Here is a 25,672-nt window from a genome sequence, read left to right as displayed (position 1 = left end):
GGTTCCCCGTGGAGCACGTGTGGGCCGTGGCATGGTGATGCAGGTGATGCGTGGCGTTCCCTGTGGAGCGCGTGTGCGCCCATGTCATGGTGACGCAGCCGCTGTGTGGGGTTCCCCAAGAACACGTGAGCGCCTGTGGCATGGTGACAGGTGATGCCTGGGGTCCCCTGTGGAGCGCGTGTGCGCCGGAGCCATGGTAACATAGCTGGTGGGCGGGGTTCCCCGGAGGACATGTGAGCGCCCGCCTCAGGGTGACGCAGGTGATGTGCGGGGTTTCCTGGAGCACGTGTGCGCCGGATCCGTAACGCAGCCCGTGGGCGGGGTTGGTTCCCCAGAGAACACGTGAAGTCCCCGCGTCAGGGGTCAGGGTGACGCAGCCGATGCGCACGGGGTGACCCGTGGGGTTCCCGTGGAGCACGTGCAGGGCCGTGCCACGGTGAGGCGGCTGGTGCGCAGGGTTCCCTGGACAGCACATGTGCGCCCTTGCCTGGTGCACACCTGTGCATGCGCTTCCCTGGGCACACGGACCCCGGCCTGCACGCATCCCCGTGCTCACACTCTGCTTCTACGCACAAGTGTGCGTCTCTGGCTGTTACGCTCACATCTGACTCTAAAGCCCTAAGTCTGAGCTGCGGTTGATTTCATTATATCTATTTTCTGGACAGAAGGGTTATCCAGGGGGTGCTCTCCCGGTCGGTTCTGGGGCGCCATGGATGCGGATCCCGCTCAGTGCGGTTCTATGTGGGAGCCGCTCGCAGGAGCCAGCGCTGTAGCGGGACACGCTGTCCCCGACCAAGGAAGTACCTGTGTCCTCGTGGAGCACGCGGTCCCCGAGGCCATCGTCCCACTGGGCTGTGGCCCTGCACGTGTGACGCAGCGTGGGCGCACAGGACACCTCGAGGCTCCCATCTGCCCTGCGGTCTTGCATGAGCCCTGCGGTCGCCGCTTAGGCCGTGTGCACACGGGGAACCCTTGTAGGGACACCCACAGCATCCTTTAGGCGCGCACGCCCTGGCTGCCTTCCCGACCTTGACGGCGGCTCCTTCCTCGTGCGCTCGTCTGGATCCCGGGGTTTGCCCTGTTTCTTTCCAGCCCGGCCGGGTCATTTGCGGGTTATGCGGTTCTGTATCGCATTTGCCCAGCGAGGCGGGCCGCACCACGTGTCCGTGAGGTCAGGCCGCGGGGTGACCGCCCTGGGAGCGCACGGCCCTACCCGCTCAGGCATGAGAAGGAACAGGGGCATCCCTGGGGTTCTCACGTCACCTCCTGAGTGGCTGCAGGAGCTCAGGCCATCTGCACACACCCTGGGCACCACAGCTGGATTCTTAACTTGGGGCATGCGCATTCCGGGGGGTGGACAGAGGTAGGAGGACATGCACTTGCCTGTTTAGCGTGTGCCCGTGCTGTTCTGACACTTTCCATCTTGTGGTGTCGGGGTCCCCAAACTGGCCCCCTTGGCCGCATCCTCCTGAGCTTTGCTGGCTTCCTTGGTGGCACTCTGCACGTGCAAGGCCTCCCGCCTTTCCTTTGCGTGGCCACCACAGTTCCGATGAAGCCCACCATCCTCTCCTCAGGGGTCCCGGGGGCGTGCACACCAGCCCCATCGTGTTAGCCCCTGACATAATCCTGTGCCCACACCCCACTTTCCCAGGACGTGACTGCAGCCGCCGTGCGGTACAAGAGCCCTGCTTGACGGAAATACAGACCCAGTGTCCCTTCTAGGGACCCCTGATTCCGAAGCTGTGTGGTCTCTGGGTTCCCCAGGTGCCCACCAGTACCCTGTAGTCTGCGTCTCCAGGGTTGGGGGGCTTTGTGCGGCCCCTTTGTTGGGGATGTTGGCCTTGGTTATTCTGGAAAGATTCTCCTAATATCCGCCCGGTGTTTTGACCCCGGTCACAGGCAAGCCTTGGTGGCAAGGTGGTCGCAAGTCCCACCTCCTGATTCCAGAGCAGTTTGTCTGGCGTCTCCATTGTCCCAGACATGCTGGATTCTCCCAGTGACATGGGACGAGGCATGCGCATCGCAGCTGGCAGCTGGCACGTGCTGGGGGAGCGCTTGCTTCAGGAGGCCCTTCCTTGGGGCAAAGGGCCAGGGCGTTCTCCGTTGGAGCGATGCAGCCCTGAGGCCTCTGCGCCTGTCTCCAAAGTGAGGCGGTTCCCAAGAGCGCTGATCACGGGGTCCCAGGCACCAGTGCTTCTCGTCTCAGATGGTGGCAGTTCTGGGACATGGTACTTGATGGGTACTGCGTGCCCATCCATCTATCCATGTATCTGTCCACCCATCTTCATGCCCATCTATCTCTCCATCCATGCATCCATCCACCCACCCACCCACGCATCTATATATCTATCCATCCGTTCACCTATCTACATGCCCATCCATCCACCCATGTGTCCATCCATCCATCCATCCATCCATCAATCCATTTATCCATCGATTGATCTATCCATCCATCCACCCATCTACATGCCCATCCATCCATCCTATACTTTTATGGTTAAGTTGAAGGTGCATTGAGTGACTTTTATTCTCCCTTCATGACATTTAATGAGTTGATGACACTTCCTTATAGGACACCCGTCACTGATTGGCGCGTCATGGATTTACAGTTTTGCCCACTTTCTAAGTCATACCAGAAGGACCCGTGTGATTCCTATGGTGCAGCCTCCCCAGGTCATGGAGAACCTTGGAGGACTGGACCTTTTGTATTTCTGTCCCAGGGGAGTTGGGTAGAGCATCAGCCTGCACTCGGTGTCCAGTCCCCTGCGTCCTCGGCTGACATGGCTCCCACCCCTTCACACACTTGGCCAGGGAGATAGATAGGACATTTTTCATAGGGTCAGGTCACCAGACTGTGAAGTCAGCTGCCAGCAGGGGACGCTAAGGCAGGGCCCTGTTGGCGACGGGCAGCATGGCTGTAGGCCTGCCTTGGGACCACACAGCCCGGGCAGGGGTTCTGCAGCGGGACACACATGGGGAGTTCCAGGCAGGGCAAAGACACCTAGGTGCAGGCATCTAAGCCAGCAACAGGCTGCCTGGCGGGTGTCTGGCACGAAGGACGCCCCGTTGGAGGGGCCAGTGCTGGTCTGAGAACCAGGAGCTCCAATGTCCAAGGGCAGGAGATGGTGAACACGTGGGCTCCCGCAGCGACGGCGCATTCTCCCCCTTCTTCCATGTTTTTGGGTGCTTTTCAGACCATCAACTGATTCAGCAGGGCCCACCCACACTGCAGGAGCCCCTGGGCTTTACTCAGTGCCCCGAATTGGGTGCTCATCTCTTCCAGGAACACTCTCGCAGACAGACACACCCAGGAGGAAGGTGTAACCAGCCCTCTAGGCTTCCCTCCACCCAGTCGGCTTGACACGGCTGATGATCCCTCACATGAACTGGCGGCTCCCACGAGTGACTGGAGTGAAGACGCTGGGCCAGGTCTTGACTGTCACATCCCCAGGAACCACACCTACTTTCCCAGGGTGCTCACAGTTTGTTTTCCAGCCCACAGGAGGGGTGGAGCTCATAACCACTTGCACAAGGGTGCTCCTCGGAAATCCCAGCAATACGCCTGTAAAGCGCCCTCTGTGTTTTCTACATGGGGTGTTTCTGGGACCGCCGGGGCTCCTCCCCAGACAGCTATGTCCTTGGGTGTTGGCTCTTCCTGAACACCACATCTGGCATCTTCTTTTCTTTACTATTATTATTTAATTTTATTTTTTTATTTTTATTTTTATTTTTTTTAAATTTATTTATTTATGATACACACAGAGAGAGAGAGAGGCAGAGACACAGGCAGAGGGAGAAGCAGGCTCCATGCACCGGGAGCCCGACGTGGGACTCGATCCCGGGACTCCAGGATCACGCCCTGGGCCAAAGGCAGGCGCCAAACCGCTGCGCCACCCAGGGATCCCTAATTTTATTTTTTAAAGAACAACTTTAGGTACACCCTATAACAAAAATACCCAGCATGCAAATAAATGTGTCCAGCAGCAACATTGTGGGGAACACACAGAAATTTCCCATGTACCCCTGTGACCACACACATGCACAGCCTCCCCCGTGTTCATCCCAGCCCCACAAATGGTTGATTTTCTATAATTGATGAACCCACACCAACCCCATCATCCTCATACAGATGCATTCTTTATGTTAGCGCTTCTTCTTGGGAGTTGTGCATTCTATGAGTTTGCACGTCGCCAGTGACACATGTGCAGTTATAGTGCCATGTAGACTATCATCCATTCATCCCTCCATTTATCCATCCATCCATCCATCATCCTTCCATCCCCTCATCCACCCACATGTCCATCTATGCATCCATCTATCCATCTATCCATGCATCCATGCATGCATCCATCCATCCATCCATCCATGCATCCATGCATCCATCCATCCATCCATCCATGCATCCATCATCTATCCATCCATCCATCCATCCATCCATCCCCTCCCTCATCCACCCACATGTTCATCTATGCATCCATCTATCCATCTATCCATCTATCCATGCATCCATCCATCCATCCATCCATGCATCCATCATTCATCCATCCATCCATCCATCCATCCATCCATCCCCTCATCCACCCACATGTCCATCTATGCATCCATCTATCCATCTATCCATGCATCCATGCATCCATCCATCCATGCATCCATCATCTATCCATGCATCCATCCATCCATCCATGCATCCATCATCCATCCATCCATCCATGCATCCATCATCCATCCATCCATCCATCCCCTCATCCACCCACATGTCCATCTATGCATCCATCTATCCATCTATCCATGCATCCATGCATCCATCCATCCATCCATCCATGCATCCATCATCCATCCATCCATCCATCCATCCCCTCATCCACCCACACGTCCATGTATCCATCCATCTTTCACTTCTCAGTATGTGTTTCGGGTAGCTTCCTGGCTTCTCACAGCTCCATAGCTCGTTTCTATTTAGCACTGAGTAATATTCCCCGGCCCAGATGGACCGCACTTGATGCATCCATCCACCTGCTAAAGGTCACCTTGGTCGCTTTCATAATCTTTTCAAGGAAGGCAGACTGTGCCCTAATCCTTTTGGGGTCGGAACATGGACAAGGCAGTTTTCCGACCATATTGTCTGAGGCCACTTCTGGGGCCTGCTGGGTCTCTGAGATGCGTCCCTGGTCACCTGACCACAGGGAGCCCCTGTTTCAAGCCCGGGGCCCAGAGCAGCTTCCCTGCATCCAGATGGGCATTTGGAGGAAGCACATAGCTTGTAGGACCGCATGGTGCACATGAGATTCCACCAAGAGCCTGGGAATGGGGAGGGCTGGCCCAGGATGGAAGGAATTCCAGCCGTGCGCCCCTGCGCTCCCCATCTCGTCATGTCACCCCACGTCTGTGATGCACAAGGGGCGGTGGGGCGGTGTGGTCCATCCTCGGTTGCTTGGAGCTGCCATCTGCAGGGTGACGTGTGCCGCTCCCGTACATGTCGGTCTGCCGGCAGCGGTCACGGGTGTTAGTGGCGGCAGCAACTGCGGGATGGCAGGCTCATGACCACACAAGGGGAGCTTGTTGGGGTGAATAGGGCCCGGTGGCCGGCTCCTGTGCGTCCTGCCGTTCTGCCCCTGAGGGCACTGTGGCACCTTCTCCTGGCATCTGTGCCAGCTTACCACATTGTGCAGACACACTGGGCTGAACTGGGCGCCCGGGCCTCCAGTCACAAGGACGAGCCACCGTGTGGACAATGGCACCATGTTGGCGCCTCCTCCATGCTTTTCTTTGGCCCAGCTGGCTGCCCCCTGCCCGGGTCCCTGCCACCTCTGTCGCTGACCTCGGGCCTCACGTCACCTCCACATTCAATGAGGAGGTCCTGCCTTTCCAAGGAACCTGCCACGTGCAGGGCGTTAGGCACCATGGCCCCGTCCGTCTTGCTTCCCTCCAAGCGCGTTTTTGGGGTGGCCGCTCTCTCTGGTCCTCCTGTTGCGCGTGCTTCATGCAGTGGCCTCACTCAGGAAGGCCCTCGCTCACCGAGCAGACTCCACGCTTCGGGGTGGTTGGTGTCGGCCCCTTCGTTGAGCAGCACGATGTGTATTTTGTGACGGTTAATTTTACGTGTCCCCTACGCTGGGCTGTGCATGCAGACCTGTGGTCCAGCGCTCGTTTAGGATGTCGTAGGGACGTATTTCTACACGAGGCAAACATTACAACCAGTAGCCTTTGAATCAAGCAGGTGACTCTGTGTAGAGTGGGTGGGCCTTGTCCAATCAGTCGACAGCTTCGTGAGAAAACAGACTGCCCTCCCCCTTGCTGGTGGAGGTGATTTTTTTTTCCTTTTTTGATGTTGTTTTGACGCTTTTTATCTCCTCATAACCCGAATTCCTTTCCCACATCATCCTACATCACGTAGTAATTGCTATCTTTTCCCCTTGGATCGTTTCTCTGTGGTTTATTGGAATCCAAGCCTACAGGGGCGGAAAATACTTGGGTTTGTCTGGATGGTTCTTTTCTTGATGGTGACATTATCAACAGCCTTCCTTCCTTCCTTCCTTCCTTCCTTCCTTCCTTCCTTCCTTCCTTCCTTCCTTCCTTCCTTCCTTCCTTCCTTCCTTCCTTCCTTCCTTCCTTCCCATTCATTTAGTTAAGGGAGAGGGAGACTGAGGAAGTCTTCAAGCAGACCCTGCTAACTGCAGAGCCTCATGCAATGCTTGATCCCCTGGCCCAGAGATCCCGACCTGAGCTTCCAGTTCATTCCTTTTCTAGCAATGCATATGACCCTATTATGGGATATGCCCCCCCACACCCCGTAGTGTTACTGGGCTTAGTTGGCATGACATCCTGCACGTCAAACGGCAGAGCTGCTTGTGTAGAATTTCAGAAAGGTCACGGGCATGTTTTCAACGTGGTGGTTGCTTTGTTTTCCCTCCACTGAGATTTTCTTAGAAATGGAATCGTGTCCTACGTGGTCTTGGGGACCCTGACTTCTGTCCCTGAGCATCATGTGTTCGTGGTCTGTGCACACGGTAGCAGGTGTCCGAGCTCCGTTCCTTTTCATGGCTGAGTAATAGTCCATCCGTGGATCCGTTGGTCCACTTGGGTTGTTTCCATGGCTACTGTGAATAACGCTGTTCTGAGCCCTGCTGCACACACACGTACATGCTTCCGCCTCTCCTGGGTAGATGGGTACCGGGGAGCGGGACCGCCAGACCGCGTGGTTTCTCCTTCACGTTCCAGGATGCCCGTGGCATTTTAGGTTCCCACCAGCCACGCGCGACAATCCGCATTTCCCTCCATCCTTGGCAACTAGTGGGCGCGAAGCGAGATCCCACTCCCGTTTTGGTTTGCGTGTCCCGAGAGGCGGACGGTGCAGGGCATCCTTTCGGGTGCTTGCGTCACAGAGCTCCATTCTCACGTCCCAGCGGGGAATAGGAACGCATTATTTGATGGCCAAGGACGGAATGCACCGGAGACCGCCTGGCGGCCACATGGAGCAGTGATGTGTGCACAGCCCTCAGCATTTGGGGAAAGGACTGAGACGTGCATTTACCAGCAGCTCCGACGTGAGCCGTAAAACACACTGGCATTTCCAACACAACCGGGCAGAAGCCAAGATGGCAAAGACTTCCCTGTTGTTAAATTTGCCTTTTTTTTTTTCTTTTTTAAAGCGGATTATATGACGTGGCTCGAGATTATTAGACTTCTTATGTCTGTCCTTGCAAATCCCCGTAGTTCACACGCAATTGCAAAGAAGAATATAGAGAAACCTCGCGGACACTTTACCTGCTTCCCCCCTCCCCTTGCCAAACTGTAGTGCGCGACCCCAACGCACGTGTCAGCGGGCGTGCGAGGCATCGCTCTTCTACCCACACCTCGCCGTTTTCTCAGGTACCCACCCGTGCGTTGCCGGGGTTCGCGGCCTGGGATCTCCTTGCACGTACAGGGTGGTGCCTCCCTCATCACGGTCAAGATGCAAAGCGTGTTTCCCGCCTCGGGCTTCCCACCTGCATGCATCCCTCACCCCCGGCAAACCGCTCGTCTGTTCTGCGCTTCCACGGCGCCGTCGCTTCAGGACTGCCACAGAAACGGCCTCGCACGCCATGCAACCCTTTTCAAATTGCCTTTTTTTTTTTTCTCTCCCCCCCTCGGTCTCCAAACTGGGCATAATTTCCTGGAGGGTCCTTCCCAGACGTCACTAGGACAGTAAGGCTTTCTTTTGGAAGAGCACCTGTAACAACTCTTGCACGCGACGACATTCCCACTGAAGACCTGTGTCTTCTCAGCGAGGCTGGCAGCTCCTGGGCGAAAAAGACACAGCCTTGGTGCACACGTCTCCGTGCAACCCTGCACTTTTTTTTTTTTTTTTTTTTTGCAGGACCAGGTGTTCCAGGGGAGGAAGAGCCGGCATTTGTCATTGATCGGCACCAATAACTCGCTTCCCTTTGCTCGTGTTTAATTCTAGACGTGAGTTTCTTTTTAATTTATTTTAATTTATTTTTATTTTTTATCATTATTATTTTTTTGAGTTTCAACACTGCTTTAGGCGTGAATGTTTAGCTCAGTATCTGGGACCCCTCGTTCCTTTTCTTTGTCTCTTCTCGGTGGGAAGGAGACGACATGCTCCTGTTGCTTCACGAGGACCCCGTCCGTCATGGACGAACAAAGCATCCTTTATCCTGTACCTGGCAGCCCCTCGTGTGCCTTCTGATATTACCCGACGCACTTTCGATTCTGCAGAATTAAACCTTTTTTTTTTTACATGCTCAGTGTGACCTGACATTTCCCTGCACAAATTCTGTGAGCTCCCTAGAAAAGGCATTGTCGCTGAGCGGTCACCCACTAATAGCCGCCACCGCGTTCCCGTCGGTTTCTATCATCGGGTGTTTAAATATTTCAAAAGTTTAAATATTTGAATCGTTTAAACAATATTTTAAACATTTCAGGTGTCTGAATATTTAAGTAAAATAATATTTTAAACATTTCAAATATTCGAATATTCAAGTTAATATTTTAAACATTTCAAATATCTGAATATTTAACTTAATATTTTAAACACAAGTATCTGAATATGTGAATTATTTAAATAATATTAAAATATTTCAGGTATCTGAATATATGATAATTTAAAGAATATTTTAAATACTTCAAGTATCTGAATATGTGAATTACTTAAAGAATATTTTAAGCATTTCAAGTATCTGAATACATTAATTACTCAAACAATATTTTAAACATTTAAGATATCTGAATATTTGTATAAAATAATATCTTAGACATTTCAAGTATTTGAATATTCAAGTTAAATAATATTTTAAACATTTCAAATATTTGAATATTCAAGTTAAACAATATTTTAAACATTTCAAGTATCTGAATATTTAACTTCATATTTTAAACACTTCAAGTATCTGAATATGTAAATTACTTAGAGTATTTTGAATATTTCAAGTATCTGAATAAATTAATTACTGAAACACTAAATATTTCGGATATATGAATATTTACATAAAATAATATCTTAAACATTTCAAATATTTGCATATTTAAGTTAAATAATATTTTAAACATTTCAAATATTTGAATATTCAAGTTAAACAATATTTTAAACATTTCAAGTATCTGAATAATTAAATTACTTAAAGAATTTTGAAATATTTCAAGTATCTGGATATGTAAGTTATTTAAACAATATTCAAATATTTCAATCATCTGACTATGTGAATCATTCAAACAATATTTTAAACACTTCAGGTATCTGAATATGCAAATCATTTAAACAATATTTTAAATATTTCAAATATTTGAAAATGTAAATGATTCAAGTAATCATTGAATCTTTCAAATATTTGAATATTTAAATTGTTCAAATATTTGAAAATTTAAATTCCTTAAATAATCATTGAATCTTTCAAATATTTGAATATTTAAATCCCTCAAATGGTTGGATATTTAGATTAAATTTCGAATATATGAATATATAAAGTATTCAATAATTTGCATACATAAATTATCTAAATACTACTTTTAAACATTTCAAATCTTTAAGTATTTGATCCCTGTCTTACTTCCTGTGCTGTGGTCCGCGAGCTGAGGTTGCCGAGAGCTGTCATTTTATTGCTTCCCTAGATGTTGGCCCTCACGGAGGCATGAGGTCAACCCTGGACATTTCAGTTCTTAAAAAAGCATAATGACCCACGAGGGCTCTAAACATAGTCCGGGCTCTGGACGGGAGCTCTTTCTCAGGACGGCCTGCACACTTCGTGCCTTTGCGAAGCAAATAGGCTTTGGAGGTGCTGGTTGCTTTCCTTGTGCTTTGAGTTGTGCGGTGGCCCCCAGAACAAATCAGGGGTGCGCCGTTGGACGTGAGGCTGCCGAGTGGGGTGGTTTGGGGATGAAAGCAGCACGTTGTCCCCGAGCGGCCTCACGGTGCGTGTGTAGCAGCTGCTGACCTGGTGCTGGCTGGTTGGTGGAGGTCAGGTTACAGCCAGCATGTCCCGAGCGCTCCCTCCTACCCGTCGTTGGTGAGCTGGCCTGTGGGACTTGGTGGCGGAACCAAGATAAAGGAAGGACGCGGGCGTGCAGAACAGAGGGTGGCGTGCAAGGTGATGCACGGTGATCCCCGGTTTGCAGCCGGGTTTGGGAGGCGGGGCGGGTGGGGAAGCATAGAAGGCGTCTGGGCTGCAACTGAGCTGCGTCCGGGAGATAAAATGAATGGGGAGAGTGGCCTAGGGAGCCCCTCTAGTCAGGCTGGTGTGCCCTTGCACAGATGTGTGTGTGCATTTGCACCAATTTCTGGGGTTTCAGTTGTGCCTCCCTCCCTCTCAAAAAAGATATGTTGAAGCCTTGGCCCTGGTACTTGTGAAGGGGGTCTTACTGGGAAATAGGTGCTCTGCAGATGGTCGAGATAATGTGAGGTCATGAGGGTGGGCCCTGATCCCATAGGACTGGGGTCCTAATAAGAAGAGGGGCGAGGGCACAAATATGCACGTGGATGACCACGTGAGGACACGGGGAGAACATGGAGTCTGCTCACCAAGGAGAGAGGCCTCACGAGGAACCAGCCTCAGCTTGTCCATCCATCCACCTGTCCACCAACCAGTCATCTATCTCTGCATCCATCGATTCTGTTTATCGAGCTATCCATCTGTCTATCCATCCATCATATCTATATCTACCTATCTCTCTCTCTATTTCTCTACCTAATCTATCTATCCATCCATCATCTCTGTCAATCTATCCATTTTATCCATTCTATCTATCAATCATCTATCAATCAATCATCTGTGTACGTATGTTTGTATGTATCTACCCATCTATCTCCTTGGGTAGTGGCCTCCATGGCTTGCTTGTTCAGTGCACGTGGCAAATTCTGGGATGCGGACACAGCAGGTGCACACCCCAGCTTTGAGGGGGGCGGGACCCCCGGCGGGTCAGCCTCTCTTCCTCCCCTGCGACGGCCTTGCCTGATGCAGCCTGAGGGCCGGCCTCTGTGGGACACACGTCAGGCGTGCATTTCAGCGCACGCGTGTGCAAACTATACTTCAGTATCTGTACATCGAAGCCGCTGTGTGCAGGCTGAGCAATCAAGAGCAAAGCCTTTACATTTGCATCCCCGTTATGGGGTGTCCACGGGGCTCTGCAGCGCCGTCTGCTTCTAAAAAATAAATCCTACGTGCGAACCAGTCGGGATTTGGAAGGAATTGAAAGCAGCTCCTGTAGAGCGGGTCCCGGAGGAGGTGGGATGCGCGTTGCAGAACATGAAGTTGACTGCATTGATCGGGAAAGCATGGCGGGCGCACGGATGGGGGACACATTTGTGTTTGCAGGAGGTGGGCATGTAGCAGGTCCACGGGGATGGGGTCTGCTTTGCACATAGGGTTGAGCCCCGACACCTCGATGGGGAGGGAGCCCCGCAGGCGGTAACTGTGGCGCTATCTTTCCTGCCCGTCGGGCCACGCGGCCCCCAATCTCGTTTCCAAATGCTTCCTGGGCTTCCGTCTTCTTGCACCTGCTGTGCATCCTCCCTTGCACCTGAAGGATGTTCACACGCCTCGCCCGCTGCACGCCGCTCAGGTAGTCACCTCCTGCCTCCGCTCTGGCTGCTGCAACTTCCCTCCATCGTGCACGCCTGTCCTTGGCCCCCTCCAGAGCAGCAGCTCCTGTGTGCTTCCTCGTGAGCCCTCGCAGGCCTGCCCCGGAACCGGCCTGGATGCAACCGCCAATGGCAGTGCGCAGGACCGTGCAGCAGCGCAGCCCCGGATGGCGGGGGCTCTGCGTGCGTGCTCACCTGCTCCGCGGACCCTGTTGTTGGACAATGTGCATTGCAGGGGTTGCCACGGGGCAATGAGAGACACGGTCACTCTCCTTCCTGGGGCTCGCGCACGCCTCTCCAGCCCCGCAGATGTCCCCCTGGCAGCTTGAAGGCCATGCCATCTGGCTCCCTGACCCCGATGTGTGTGTGAGGTCGGCTTTGTGCGGGAGCCGGGGCCCCGGTTGCACTGCCCCACGCCCCTGCCTGGCGAATGTCCCCCAAAAGCGCATGTCTAGGACCATTGATGCATGAGTGTTGTTTCCAGCTGCGGTTAGGCCAATCAAGGCTGCTGACTGTTCCCTGAGTGACTGTGGACACCAAGGATGGGCTAGGACACCCCACAGCGTGGATGTGTTGTAGGCTGTTCATCCATGGCCCTACATGCAGGGACGTGGCTGTAGTGAGAAACGTGGGCTCCATGATGGCAGCCCACCTTGCATATCCAGGGCACATTCCTGGAAATGGTTTTGTGGCATCAACAGATAAATGTGTTTCAAATTGCACTAGATAGGGACGCCTGCGTGGCTCAGCGGTTGAGCGTCTGCCTTTGGCTCAGGGCATGATCCCGGGTCCGCGGATCAAGTCCCACATGGGGCTCCCTGCATGGAGCTTGCTTCCCCCTCTGCCTGTGTCTCTGCCTCTCTCTCTGTCTCTCATGAATAAATAAATAAAATCTTTAAAAAAAGTTGCACTAGATGTTACCCGAGGACACCCCCCCACACACCCACATGGACTTTTCTTTGCATTCCCACGCACAGTATACATGAGTGTCTGCTTGCCAGCACCGTGTCAGAGAAGTGTAGCATCAAAGTGTTTGCACTTTTGCCAGTCAGATGGCATCTCGGTGAGTTTTCGTGAACATGTCTCTTACGGGGTAAAAACTCACACTTCTTTGTAGGACCATTTTGTATGTTTTCATATACAGAGTTATGTTTGCCCTTCTTTATAGAGTGTTTTTTTTTCTTGATTTGTAAGAACTCTTTACATATCGGGAAAAAAGCCATTTGCATGTGATAAGAGTTGCGATTTTTAAATGGCTTATCACTTATTTCTAGCTTTGCTTTTGGTGTGCTTTTTTTTTTCTTTCATTTTCATAGTGAAATTTGTCTGCTTATTCTTCTCAACTTTGACCTGTAGTTATGAAGGCGTTTCATATTCTGAGGTTAAAGATAAACGTATTCATGTTTTTCTTCCCCCTGCTACGTTCATTGTGTAACTTCTTCGCCTTGGTTAATTTTGATGGGTACTATATGAGGTATGGATCTAATTTTGCCTTTTTTCCCAAATGTCTATTTATGTGTCTCAACACCGTTGATTGAAAAGTCCATCTTTGGGGCACCTGGGTGGCTCAGTTGGTTAACCGTCGTCCGACTCTTGGTTCTGGCTCAGGTTGTGATGTGAAGGTCCTGAGATCGAGCCCACGTTGGTTTCCACCCTCAGCATGGAGTCTGCTTGAGAGTCTGTCTCCCTGTCTGTCTGCCCCCCCCCCACCCCGCTTGTGCTCTGTCGCTCGCTCTCTCTCTCAAATAAAGACATAAATCTTAAAAATAAAATTAAGTAAAGATTTTCATCTTTGTCACCTTTATCAAATGCTCAGTCTCCCGGGGCTGGCCAGTTCCTAGAGATACCAAGCGCTTCGCCCGGGAGCACGCCTCTCATATGCCAACCAGCCAGTTCAGAGCCCTCACCCCACCAGGTCCGGGACCACACACTTGGCCTCTGTCCACCCAAATCACCGCAACGCCAGGGACGCACAAGTAGGGACGGGCCCCCGTGACCCAGAATCTACTGAAATTATTCACACCAGCTCATCCTAAACCTGCCGAGCCTGCTTACCTCACCCATTTCTTCCCACGGTAAAGACTCTTGTCCACGTCTGCCTGTCCTCCAGTCCACGAGGACTCGGACCACAGTTACCGACTCTCAACTCCCGTTTTCCGTCGTGTGTTCTCACGTGATGAATTCTTCCAAACGTGTACTCTGCTTTTAAAACTCTGACTTATTTCTTCTTCTTCTTCTATAGTTCTGGCCCCACAACCGGAACGTGTTGCTATAGTGACCGGAGGCACGGATGGAATCGGCTATTCCACTGCGAAGCATCTGGCGAGACTGGGCATGCATGTGATCCTAGGTGATAATCGTATTTTTGGTTAATGGAAGATACCCAGTTATATCCGTGTGCAAACAGCGATTTGCTTAGGGGTAAAACAGATCTGGGAAACACCTAAGGATGTCCTTATAAGGACTCCAGCCCTACTGCGTGACAACCCACCTTAATGACCTCATTTTACCATAATCACCCGTTTAGAGACCCCCTTCCAAATGAGGTCACGTTGTGAGGACCTAGGGATCTGGGCTTCAACATACGAATTTGCAGAAGATGCACCATAGCCCACAGTAGACTCTGAGCACGTGTCAACGTATTGGCTTCCTCGGCAGCTGTATCCTATTGACACTACATGTTCCATTCTTCTGTTTGAAACTCTGTCTGGTCCTTATCCTGGCATCAAACTCTTCTTTGAAAACAAAGGGATTGGGATCCCTGGGTGGCGCAGCGGTTTGGCGCCTGCCTTTGGCCCAGGGCGTGATTCTGGAGACCCAGGATCGAATCCCACATCGGGCTCCCGGTGCATGGGGCCTGCTTCTCCCTCTGCCTGTATCTCTGCCTCTCTCTCTCTCTCTCTCTCTCTCTCTGTGACTATCACAAAAAAAAAGAAAAAAGAAAACAAAGGGATTTTCTTTGCCCGGGGAAAACAGACAGCTCAAATCAACCCATTCTACTTTTGTTAGTTTTCCTGGTGCATTGGGGGTAGAATTTTTTATCAGCTAGCAAAAATGATACGGTGCACATCACCTTTGGGGAAAAAAAAAATACACACACACAAAGCAATTCATGCTAATTATGTCCCCTATTGACATCATTTGCATTCAGTTAATATCTTTCACGGTGTCCGTTTTTACAGAAATCATATTATATGTCTGGTTTTAGGGTGTGACGGATTGCTTTCACTTCAGAGTTTCTAAATAATGTTGTGTGTGGTCCTTATTCATTAATGATTTATTTATTCCTTTCTCTCTTTTTTTCCTTCAACTTTTGCCTGCCATCATTTATTGAAGGATAATTTCAGTTAAGAAGTGATCGTTGGGGCTGGGTATTTAGACATGAATGTGTTCTACTCTTTCCTGTCTCTTGACGAGCGCGGTACACAGCCAGGTTTCCCCTTTCCTGGTGCTTGGGCCCCTTTGGCGTCTACTGATGCCTAAACACACAAACCAAAATCCATAATATTGTAAACCAAATGGGGCAGCCCGGGTGGCTCAGCGGTTTAGCACCACCTTTGGCCCAGGCCGTGATTCCGGGGTCACGGGATCAAGTCCCATGTCGGGCTCCCTTCATGGAGCCTGCTTCTTCCTCTGCCTGTGTCTCTGCCTCTCTCTCTCTCTCTCTGTCTCTCATGAATAAATAAATGAAATCTTTAAAAAACATACTGTAAACCAAATGGTATTGAGATGCAGGTAGAAAAATAGATAAGAACACAAACCTGCCACGAAATCACAGACTTTATATCTTTATACGACAAATAACAGGACCTACTGGTGGGCTCAGTAACTCCTACTGATTGGAAGCTGTGATGATCCTAAACTTTATTTTGAGACGGCTTCAACCCCTGAACTAAGGTCTGCAAACATCTCTGGTTTGTGTCGGTGGCCAAGTCACAGACCCCGCCCATACTTCTGAGTGTTGTCCACAGTCCATTGGGGGTCGGCCACCATGATGGTATTGGTTGTTGGTGTTGAAACTCACAGACCCCCAGAATTCCATGGTGGGAGGCTTTTGGGGGGCTCTTAACCCAGATGGGGAGCCCCCAGGTCTAGCCATTGTGACCTTCTGTTGTCCTCGGAAGGGTATGCTCAGCTGGTCCTTCAGTCTCATAATCAAATGGGCTCATACTTCTAACTTTGAGCTTTCTTTTTTCACTTTTGCAAAACATGACTCCACAATTTAAAAATTTTGTATCACATGACCCTTGCCCTATGTCATTTTTCTGAAAAAGCAAGTTTCTTACAGTGATTCCTCCCTGATGGACCCATTTAGGCATTTTTCTCTCATAAGCCATGGGGGTCTGCAGAATGATGCACATTCAAGCACATTCAAGCTTTGGGAGGGGTTGATTACTTCCTGGTCGACCTCACTGTTCTTTTTCCTCACCAGTATTTTTTTCTTCAGGAATGTGTCCTAGTTCCATTGTCTGAATCGATGTGGAAATGATAAAATGGTTTTTGACAAGTCCTTGCGAGGACAGTCTTTACCAATGTCCGTATCCACCCCCCTAGATGAACAGGAGTTGTTGGCAGGTGCGGGGGTCCTGCAGGACAGGAGACCCATCTGAGTGTGCTCTTCCAGAGCTCCCCTTCAACTGTAGCATCCCCATGATATGTTTATTTCTCCCTGGGACCTGAGCATGTCATGGAGACAAGGTGTGTGAGTGAAGGGTCTCAGATCTCTGGGAGACAACTGCCATGTCTTGGGTTTCTGCCACCATCTGGGATGACTTGATCAAAGTGATGTCAGAAGGAGCAGTAAGTCCCCTCTGAGGGCCGGCTGGATCAGAGCTAGTGGCAGAAGTAAGCTGGTGGAGCAGGATCCTGTGGTCTGAGAACAGGTGGGGGCTGGCATCCCCCCCTGTAACTTCTCTAGTGCACTTGTCTTCATCTTCTTTATTCTTTGTGAACCCAGGCAATGCTGCAATGCAAAGAAAAAAAATGGTTCCATTTCTGTGCTTTTTGCTTCAGTGTGGTGGTTTAGTCTAGATGGGTTAGGTCATGATGAGGTCTAATTGGGTAGCTCATGAGGAGGTCTAGTTGAGTGGGTCATGAGGAGGTCTGGTTGGGCTAGGCGATGAGGTCTAGTTGGGTGGGTGATGATGAGGTGTAGTTGGGTTGGTTCATGAGGAGGTTTAGTTGAGTTAGGTGATGATGAGGTCTAGTTGGGTTAAGTCATGAGGAGGTCTAGTGGATTAGGTGATAATGAGGTCTAGTTGAGTGGGTGATGATGAGGTCTAGTTAGGTGGGCGATGATGAGGTCTAGTTGGGTTAGGTCATGAGGAGGTCTAGTGGATTAGGTGATAATGAGATCTAGTTGAGTGGGTGATGATGAGGTCTAGTTAGGTGGGCGATGATGAGGTCTTGTTGGGTTAGGTCATGAGGAGGTCTAGTGGATTAGGTGATAATGAGATCTAGTTGAGTGGGTGATGATGAGATCTAGTGGATTAGGTGATGATGAGGTCTAGTTGGGTGGGTGATGATGAGGTCCAGTGGGTTAGGTGATGATGGGATCTAGTTGAGCAGGTGATGATGGGATCCAGTTGGGTTAGGTGATGATGAGATCTAGTAGGTTAGGTCATGAGGAAGTCAGGTTGGGGTTAGGTCATGCTGAGGTCTAGTTGAGTGAGGAGCGAGCAGGTACTGCAGACACAATGCAGTGAAAGCATGTGAGGAAGCACATAGCACCCATGCATCTGAGGACTGGAGCCCCAGCTCTCTTGTTACCTCCTCATTTAGGAGTTGTTTCCTGAGCACCAGAAACAGTCCTGCGAGCACCAAATTTCTCCTTTTCTTGAGTTAAACAGAGTAAGCACCAGCTGTGCTCCTCACCCTCCTGCATCTTCTTTCCCACCGAGCTTCTGACGTCTGCATGGGTCACAGTTTGACCCCTCTCAGGCAGTCCAATCAAGCATGAATCTTCCTTCCTCCCTGAGTCCTTCAGGGCATAATTGCGTATGCTCTGAGAGGGACAATTTTTCACTTTGTGTGACAGTTTGCTAGAAGGCCACTTAATGAAATATTATCACTGGACACTTTAATATAAATCTCACATTAAATACAAACTAAGAGATGTGTATATTCAGTTTCAAATTTTCCAATCCCAAGTCCATTAATGTTTAAAGAATACTCCATTACTTGCTAGAGAATTGGGAAGGGAACCTGGATCCAACGCAAGCACATTAATAGTGCTATAAATACATTAATTATTAAATTTCTCATCTGCTCACGGTGTCTTCATTCTTATAGTCACAAAATACTGTTTTGGTGGAGGATCTTTCTTTGTAATTCTTCATGAACAGCCATTGAAGGTTGAGACCAGGGGCTAGTAAATTTTTTTTCTGGTGTGGACCAGATAATAACTATTTGCCTAGGTGTGTCTCTCAATGATCAACTCTGCCCTGATAGCGGGAAAGCATCATTGTCAATATTTAAAGCTACAGTCATGGCCATTGTTCAATTTTTTTTTTTTTTTTTTTTTTTTACATCAGGCAGATCCTGAGATTAGGCACTAGCTTCCTAGTTTGCTGGCCCTGGTTTGGGTTCAACAGCTTTATTTTTTTTTATTTTTATTTTTTTATTTTTATTTTTATTTTTTTATTTATGATAGTCACACAGAGAGAGAGGGAGAGGCAGAGACACAGGCAGAGGGAGAAGCAGGCTCCATGCACCGGAAGCCCGACGTGGGATTCGATTCCGGGTCTCCAGGATCGTGCCCTGGGCCAAAGGCAGGCGCTAAACCGCTGTGCCACCCAGGGATCCCTGGGTTCAACATCTTTAAAACTTTGTCCTCCACAGAAAGCATGAGCCGAAGGCAGACCTGCTGTGCTTGTGCCCACCTTCTATCCTGGTCAAGTGCTGTCTCTTACACAATATTTGCTCAGTAAATGTAGGGAAAACTCTAGTGATTGCATAGAGTCAAGGTTCCATATCCAGCTCTGGGGAGCCAGCTGATAAAGATGACCTTTGCCAAAAAAAGTGCCCGTGTCCATACCTCTAATACAATGCCTTAGGGAGAGTATGAGCTGCCCGTTAGGGGGAGCGGCCACCATGACCAGTTTCCTCTGCTGGTTTGATGCCCTCCTGCTTCCTCTGGACATTTATATCTTTTTTGCAAACATGGAGCATCTCTCCCAGTTCGTTCAAGCTTCCACCGGGCCACCCCTGATGCCAGAAGGGTGGCCTGGTAATGGGTGGTTATTGAATATTTTAAAATCGCACGGGATTTCAGAAATAAGCTCATGCATGTACATAGCCCCAACTCAAAGAAAGGTGAATTTTATTTTGTTGTCTTCGATGCCTACAACACTGACAGATGGAATACAATTTTCTGGTTATCCCTGACACGGCATCCTGCCTGTCTGTGCACCCCGCCACGCAGGACGACTCTCGGAGCAAAAAATCTAACAACCGTGTAATAGCGTCTATTCTCGAAGGGGGCCCCAGGTGGGAGGGTCACGCGAGCCAGCCCTTCCCCCTTGTGACCTGGCCCTCCCAGGCTAGGTGTGTCGCCTGGTGTCCTCATGCCACCTGTCAGTTCTCGGGGCTCTGGGGGCTTCACACCCACAAGTGTGTTCCTCAGATGCCAGCTCTAATCCCCTTCTGTGGAAGCACTCCCATGACTCACCCGTGCAGGGAGTCTCACGGTTGGCTCACCCTGCAAAGGATCTGAAAATCTGCCTCAGGTCCAGTTGTTCGTGATGGCATATGGGAAGACGGGATCTCCTGAGCTTCTCCCCCGAACTGCAGCCCCATGTGGCACGCCTTAAAATTAGGACTGTGCGCTCAGGGACACAGTTGGGAAGCAACACGCCTTCCTCCAAACATCAGTGCACATTCATCTAGTCAGACATTAAGAAACCTGTTTCACTACTTCAACCCCCAAATTTCATAGTCTTTTTTTTTTTTTTTAACAGTGATGTCCCTCACGTATGAAACACTCTTTGCCTTTCTTCTAAACTCAACGACCACCGGAGCCATTTCTCTGCCGGTTTTTACAGAGTCATGGATAAGGAAATGGGAAATCCCAAGTATGGAGTTTTTATGGGATTTTATGGAGTTGTGGATGAGGAAATGAGAAATCCCAAGAATGGAGTTTTTATGGGATTTTATGGAGTTGTGGATGAGGAAATGAGAAATCCCAAGAATGGAGTTTTAATGGGTTTTTATGGAGTCGTGATTGAGGAAATGGGAAATCCCAAGCATGGAGTTTTTATGGGTTTTTATGGAGTCGTGGATGAGGAAATGGGAAATCCCAAGTATGGAGTTTTTATGGTTTTTTATGGAGTCGTGGATGAGGAAATGCGAAATCCCAAGTATGGAGTTTTTATGGGTTTTTATGGAGTCGTGGATGAGGAAATGGGAAATTCCAAGAATGGAGTTTTTATGGGTTTTTATGGAGTCGTGGATGAGGAAATCCCAAGTACATAGTAGGAATGTCCTATGATCATGTTTATAGCTCAGACCACCAGTGAGTGGGAGTTGCTGAGTGTCCGCTAAAAGTTTCTTAGCAAGGTCTATATCTGCTCTGACCTTCCCACCAACATTTTGTTGCTTAGGCTCCTCTTGGCTCCCCTGCCCCGACCCAGCCACCCCCCATGTTCATTGTGCCGCCAGGTGCCTGACGCCCCTGTAATCATCAAAAGGGGAAACTTCATACAAATGCATCCTTCTCGCCGATCCAGGCTAGAGGAGAGGCTTTGTCTGGTGATAGGTGGCGTTGGCCGCAACTGCCCTGACGGCCCCGTTCCACCCCATGGCACGATGGGAAACTGTAAAGAGATCCCTCCGGGGTTATGTTTTGCGTCTCAAGACAGCATTTTGTCATGCTCAATAATGTCTGAACAACATTCCCACCGATCCTATCTTTTCTTTTCCTTGTAGCTGGAAATAATGACAGCAGTGCCCCAGACGTCGTGAGAAAAATACAAGAAGAGACTTTGAACGACAAAGGTACTGCTCGCCAGCCAAGCAGCTGTTTTCCTTGGTCTGAGTGTGTGTTTGTGGCTGAGCCCCGGAACCCGGTGTGGGACCTGGGATCGCCAGCATGGGGTGGGGGGGTGGTGGTGGAGGTGGCACTCGGGGGGCAGGGGATGTCTCTCCCTCTGGTGTGTTTCTTTTGGAGATTTCCGGCCCCCGCTGGCGAGAGACGAATGGCAGTAACCATGTCCCCGGGAGAGCGTTGCTGTGTAGGCGGCTCCTGGGGAACGTGTTGGGAAGCGGTGCTCGTTCTTGTCTCTCGCTCTCACCCCGTGTCCATCTCCAGGGCTGCAGGCCCTCTGCGGCATGTCTTCATGCGGGAACCGTGAGAGGCACCTGCCAGCAGGTGCTTCTACTGGTTGCTGGTTCTTGACTGGAGATCATTCAAACAGGGATGTGTTTGGCTCCACCCTGCTCTGTTGCAAACCCTGTAGCGCTTGCTCTCTCTCCTTGTTCACCCCGAGCCGTGGACACCTGTCTGTAATATCTCTCCTGCTTGCAAGTGCTCTTGAGTGCCTTCTGAGCCCTGCTCGTGGGCCTTATGTGTAAAGAAAGAAGATACAGGGCTCCTGGATGGCTCCGTCGGGGAAGCGTCTGCCTTCAGCTCTGGTCATGATCCCAGGGTCCTGGGGTCAAGCCCTGCATTCGGCTCCCTACTCAGGAGGGAGTCTGCTTCTCTGTCTCCCTCTGCCGCTCCCCCTACTTTTGCGCTCTCTCTCTCAAATAAATAACAGAAAAAGAAAACATGCACGTGACCATCTTGGACTGGCTCCAACCAAGATGGCGCCTTGAGCATGTCCCATGTGCTGGGGCTTCCCCTGTCTGAGCGTATGGTGGATCTTCTTCTTCGTCTTCCCTTTTTTTTTTTTTTTTTTAAGATTTTATTTGTTTATTTTGAGAGAGAGAGAGCATAAACAGAGGAGGATGAGAAAGAGAGGGAGAAGCAGATTCTACGCTGAGCATGGAACCCGACATGGGGTGCAATCCCATGACCCGGAGATCATGACCTGAGCCAAAACCAAGCATCAGATGCTTAACTGGCTGAGCCACCCCAGCGTCCCAATGGTGGTTCTTCTTAATAGGCCAGGAGAGAGCGAGCCACGGATGGCAGTCAAGTCCAGTTAGCGTCTGTCCCATGGCGTCCTTATTATCTACCTAGGTCATACAGCGCCGCCGCGAAACTTGCCATTTCACCCTGTCCGCATGGCTGGGGGACGTCCTGGGTGCCTCCCACCTTTGTGACATGATCCCTTTGATCCTGGGACACAATAGGCAGCTGTTTCCCCAGAGCCCAGAGCTGGTTCCACTCTTTGTATGACAACAGGTGGCTGTTGCAGACGGGAGCCGATTCCTTCCGCCACCTGCCCTGCACAGAAATGGTCATGATACGCGATCTTTGTCCCCTATCCCCATTTACAATGGCTTAAGGAGGTGGTGTTCTCCGACACGCTTGTGTTCCCAGCCCCGCAGCATCACGACGAGTATGTTACAAATACAGATGCCCAGCCCTGTGAGGAGTCACACCCTCTAAGGATGGGCCCAGAAATCTGCATTTCTATCTGGTTGACCCCTCACAGTCCCGCTATTTCGAGACTCAAAGAGGAGTCTCATGGGAAACCACCAAATCATGTGTTCTTTGAGACTTTTGAAGCATTTCGAATATATATTTTAAGAAAGGACAGTTTGCCAAAACTTGCTAAGGCAAGTTAGGTTATAACCTAAGCAAGGAGGGAGTAAGTGTTCGTGACGTTTAAGAGCTTCACACCTACTCACAAACCCATAACCAGTAGCCCTGTTTGTCGGAGGAAAGAATGTTCTAGAAGCCCTGTCTGACATTAGAAATGACTAATGCTGGCTCCTGTGTTGTGTGTTGAGATTGAGCTGTGGGCGTGGAAAGGCCATGCATCGAAGGGACGGTTCTGTGTCCGCATGTCCGCGCTGGAGGGGAGGCCACCGAGGGTCTTGGGTCGGCAAGGCAATGACTCATGATCGCAGGATGGCGTGCTCACTTCTGAGAGCGGTCACCCGCCTCTCGTCAGCTGATGGCGCCTCCTGCCGTCGGCTCCTGTTTCTTCTTTCCCATCAAATGCCACAAAGTTGATGCACCGAATTAGTATCTGGGAGATCCAGGCAGTAGGACGGATAACCCTTTGGGTGCACCCCTGCGGGCTCTAGAGTGCCAGCCCATCTCGATGCATGCTGCACCCCCTTCCTGCCTCCCACTCCTGGGCATCTCCGTTTCTGAAAGGGGCAGACCCTGTGTGTGTACAAGAAGCATGGCTCTGTGTCCTTGGTGAGGGCATCTGGCCCTACTTTGCTTTGTCCTTTCTGCTTCTTAGGACAGGACTGACAGATGCCCCGAGGGTGGTCATCAGTCTTGGGCTTAGCCTGGCCTGGGAGTGGATGTGCGGGGTCGGGGAGGTGTCTGGCCCTGGGCTGGGTGAGCCCTGAGGTGTGCAGCATGGGTACTCCAAGTGGAGAACCTGTTCATGGCGGTCGCCTGTGTCCACTGTGACTGAATGGGTCTGTGGAGGGCGGGGGGAGGTCTGAGCCAGACACACACACACATTTTAAGTGAATCTTGGCTGCATTGAATTAAACAAGAAAGTAACACTATTAGTTTTATATTAGAAGTGAGTGAGTGGAGGAGTTGGTCAGTGCAGGGCCCCTTCTGCCCGCTGTGTCAGGTGGACGATGCTGGGGCTTGGCTGGATGGGGGTAGTTGGGTGGTGGTTCTTGAATAGACTTGCACTTTGGCTGAATCTGCATCCAGGCTCGGGAGCCCCCCCAAGGACGCCATCCCGGGAGCCCCAGGGCCGCTCTCTGTGCCGTGGGACAACAGGTATACCAGCAGCTCCTGTGGGCACCTGCTGGGGGAGCTGCGTCTCCCCGTCCCTTGGCCGCCGCCCGTCCGTCAGCAGCCCTCCTTCCTCTCAGCACATCTCCCTGTAATCAAGTCTAGCTCGGGATGCTCTCCAGAGCTGAGCTCAGCTGCAGACGCTTCTCTCCACACCAGCGTGCACCCACCAGAGCCTCTGAAATTCTTGCCCACACACCCCCAGTAATGCAACTTGGCTTGGCGCCTGTGTGAGCCACACTTATTATGGATTATGGCTCTTCTGTGATTTCTGTGTTGGGTAATTGTGTCTCTGCTCTGCAGAGTCCTTGTCTTTTTTTTTTTTTTTTTTTTTTTTTGAGCCAGCAAGCACACATCGTAACATTAGATACGTAATACGTAATACGTAGATAACTGTCAGAATGCAATGATTTCTCAATGCCTACCACCTTTCCAGCCTACCTCTACCTCTTCTCTGGACTCAATCTAAGTAAAAAAAAGAAAAAAAAACAAAAACAAAACAAACAACCAAAAAAAACCAGAAAACCCAACTAATGCTTAAATGCCTCATCCTCCTTAGGTTCTGGAGCTTTCTGCCTTTGAGGTCATGGTCGGTTGAGACCCTACTTTGGGCTGGGGTGGGAGGCTGCCCACGTCCCAACCTTCAGGTGATTGAGCTCTTGGAGGGACAAATTTATGAGTGTTTTCAGGGACGGAGGCGATATGGCTCATCTCTCAACTGAGCCGTTTTCCAGGGATAAGTTTCAGTGCCTTGTCATCCTGTATCCATGGTGCCACCAAAATCTTTATTGTTCTTGAGTAATAACTGCTGAAGAAAGCCATCTCTTTTGGAGCACCTACTCCTACTTATCTAGGACCAAAATCAATAAATAAAATGCAAAATAGAAGTACAAAACCCAACACCACCACAAAAACAAGTGACAGACGTAACAGGGATCCCAGTGAGCATGAGCACAAACGGAAAAGAGCTTTGAAATACTCTTAAAAGTACTTAGAGAAGGTATTTCTGTTTTGCACGTTAGCCATAGACTCTCACAAGCTGTGAGAATTCCCTAATCCTAAATCTTCCTGTGTGGCGATCCCATTGGAAATACAACGTCTGTGATCTTATCAAACAGGCTTTGCTTTGTGCTCTTGAGAAATAGCTTGTTGACCAGTTTCCATCTTCCCTGACATCATTCCGCCAGCAGTAGCTCATCCGTCTTTATCGGGAAGAGGGGCCAGCTGTTTGATTCACGGGCTTTGGCTTAGGTATTAGGTCCAAAAAATCGCTTTTGTTGAAAGAGACCATTTCCTGCACCCGGAAAAGTCAGTTGTGTTGCCCTTGCCGGCCAGACAGTTTCAGCTTAGAAATACATCTTTGAACTATAATGTTTGGATCATCCAACTGGCTGTAAAATATTTTAATTGGTCATGGAAGCAAAAAAAAAAAAAATGCTATGATGTCAGTTCAATGTGCATTATGGGAACAGGTAACAGCATCCCTGGATCGCCATCTACTAGTGTTCGTCATCCGAGGGAGATTCATATCTCGAATGTAGACCTACCGTGAGATGAGTAGACACCTACCATGTTTCTTCTTCTCGTAGACACTCTGATTCTGCAGAATGGTCCTTCTGGAGCTTGGTCCATTGGGACAACCTTGAATGAGTGTCGATTGCATGGATCTCTTGATTCTGCCCACCGGGTATCCTTTTCCTTTATGGCATAGAGTTCTCAAC

At 50.2% G+C, this 25,672-nt stretch overlaps 1 protein-coding gene across 1 annotated transcript in view; it reads left to right on the top strand.

Annotated features, from left to right (window-relative positions):
* Positions 1-25,672, top strand: part of DHRSX (dehydrogenase/reductase X-linked) — a 138,048-nt gene that overhangs the window by 10,214 nt on the left and 102,162 nt on the right. The window contains exons 2-3 of the mRNA XM_038586722.1: positions 14,316-14,423; positions 20,999-21,067. Of these exons, the coding sequence (XP_038442650.1) occupies positions 14,316-14,423; positions 20,999-21,067 (177 nt within the window). The remainder of the gene's footprint in view (positions 1-14,315; positions 14,424-20,998; positions 21,068-25,672) is intronic.

This window comes from Canis lupus, chromosome X (genome assembly GCF_011100685.1).
Source record: "Canis lupus familiaris isolate Mischka breed German Shepherd chromosome X, alternate assembly UU_Cfam_GSD_1.0, whole genome shotgun sequence".
In the NCBI taxonomy this organism is placed as follows: domain Eukaryota; kingdom Metazoa; phylum Chordata; class Mammalia; order Carnivora; family Canidae; genus Canis; species Canis lupus.
Note: the sequence above shows the minus strand (reverse complement) of the source record. Positions and strands in the feature narration are given on the sequence as shown.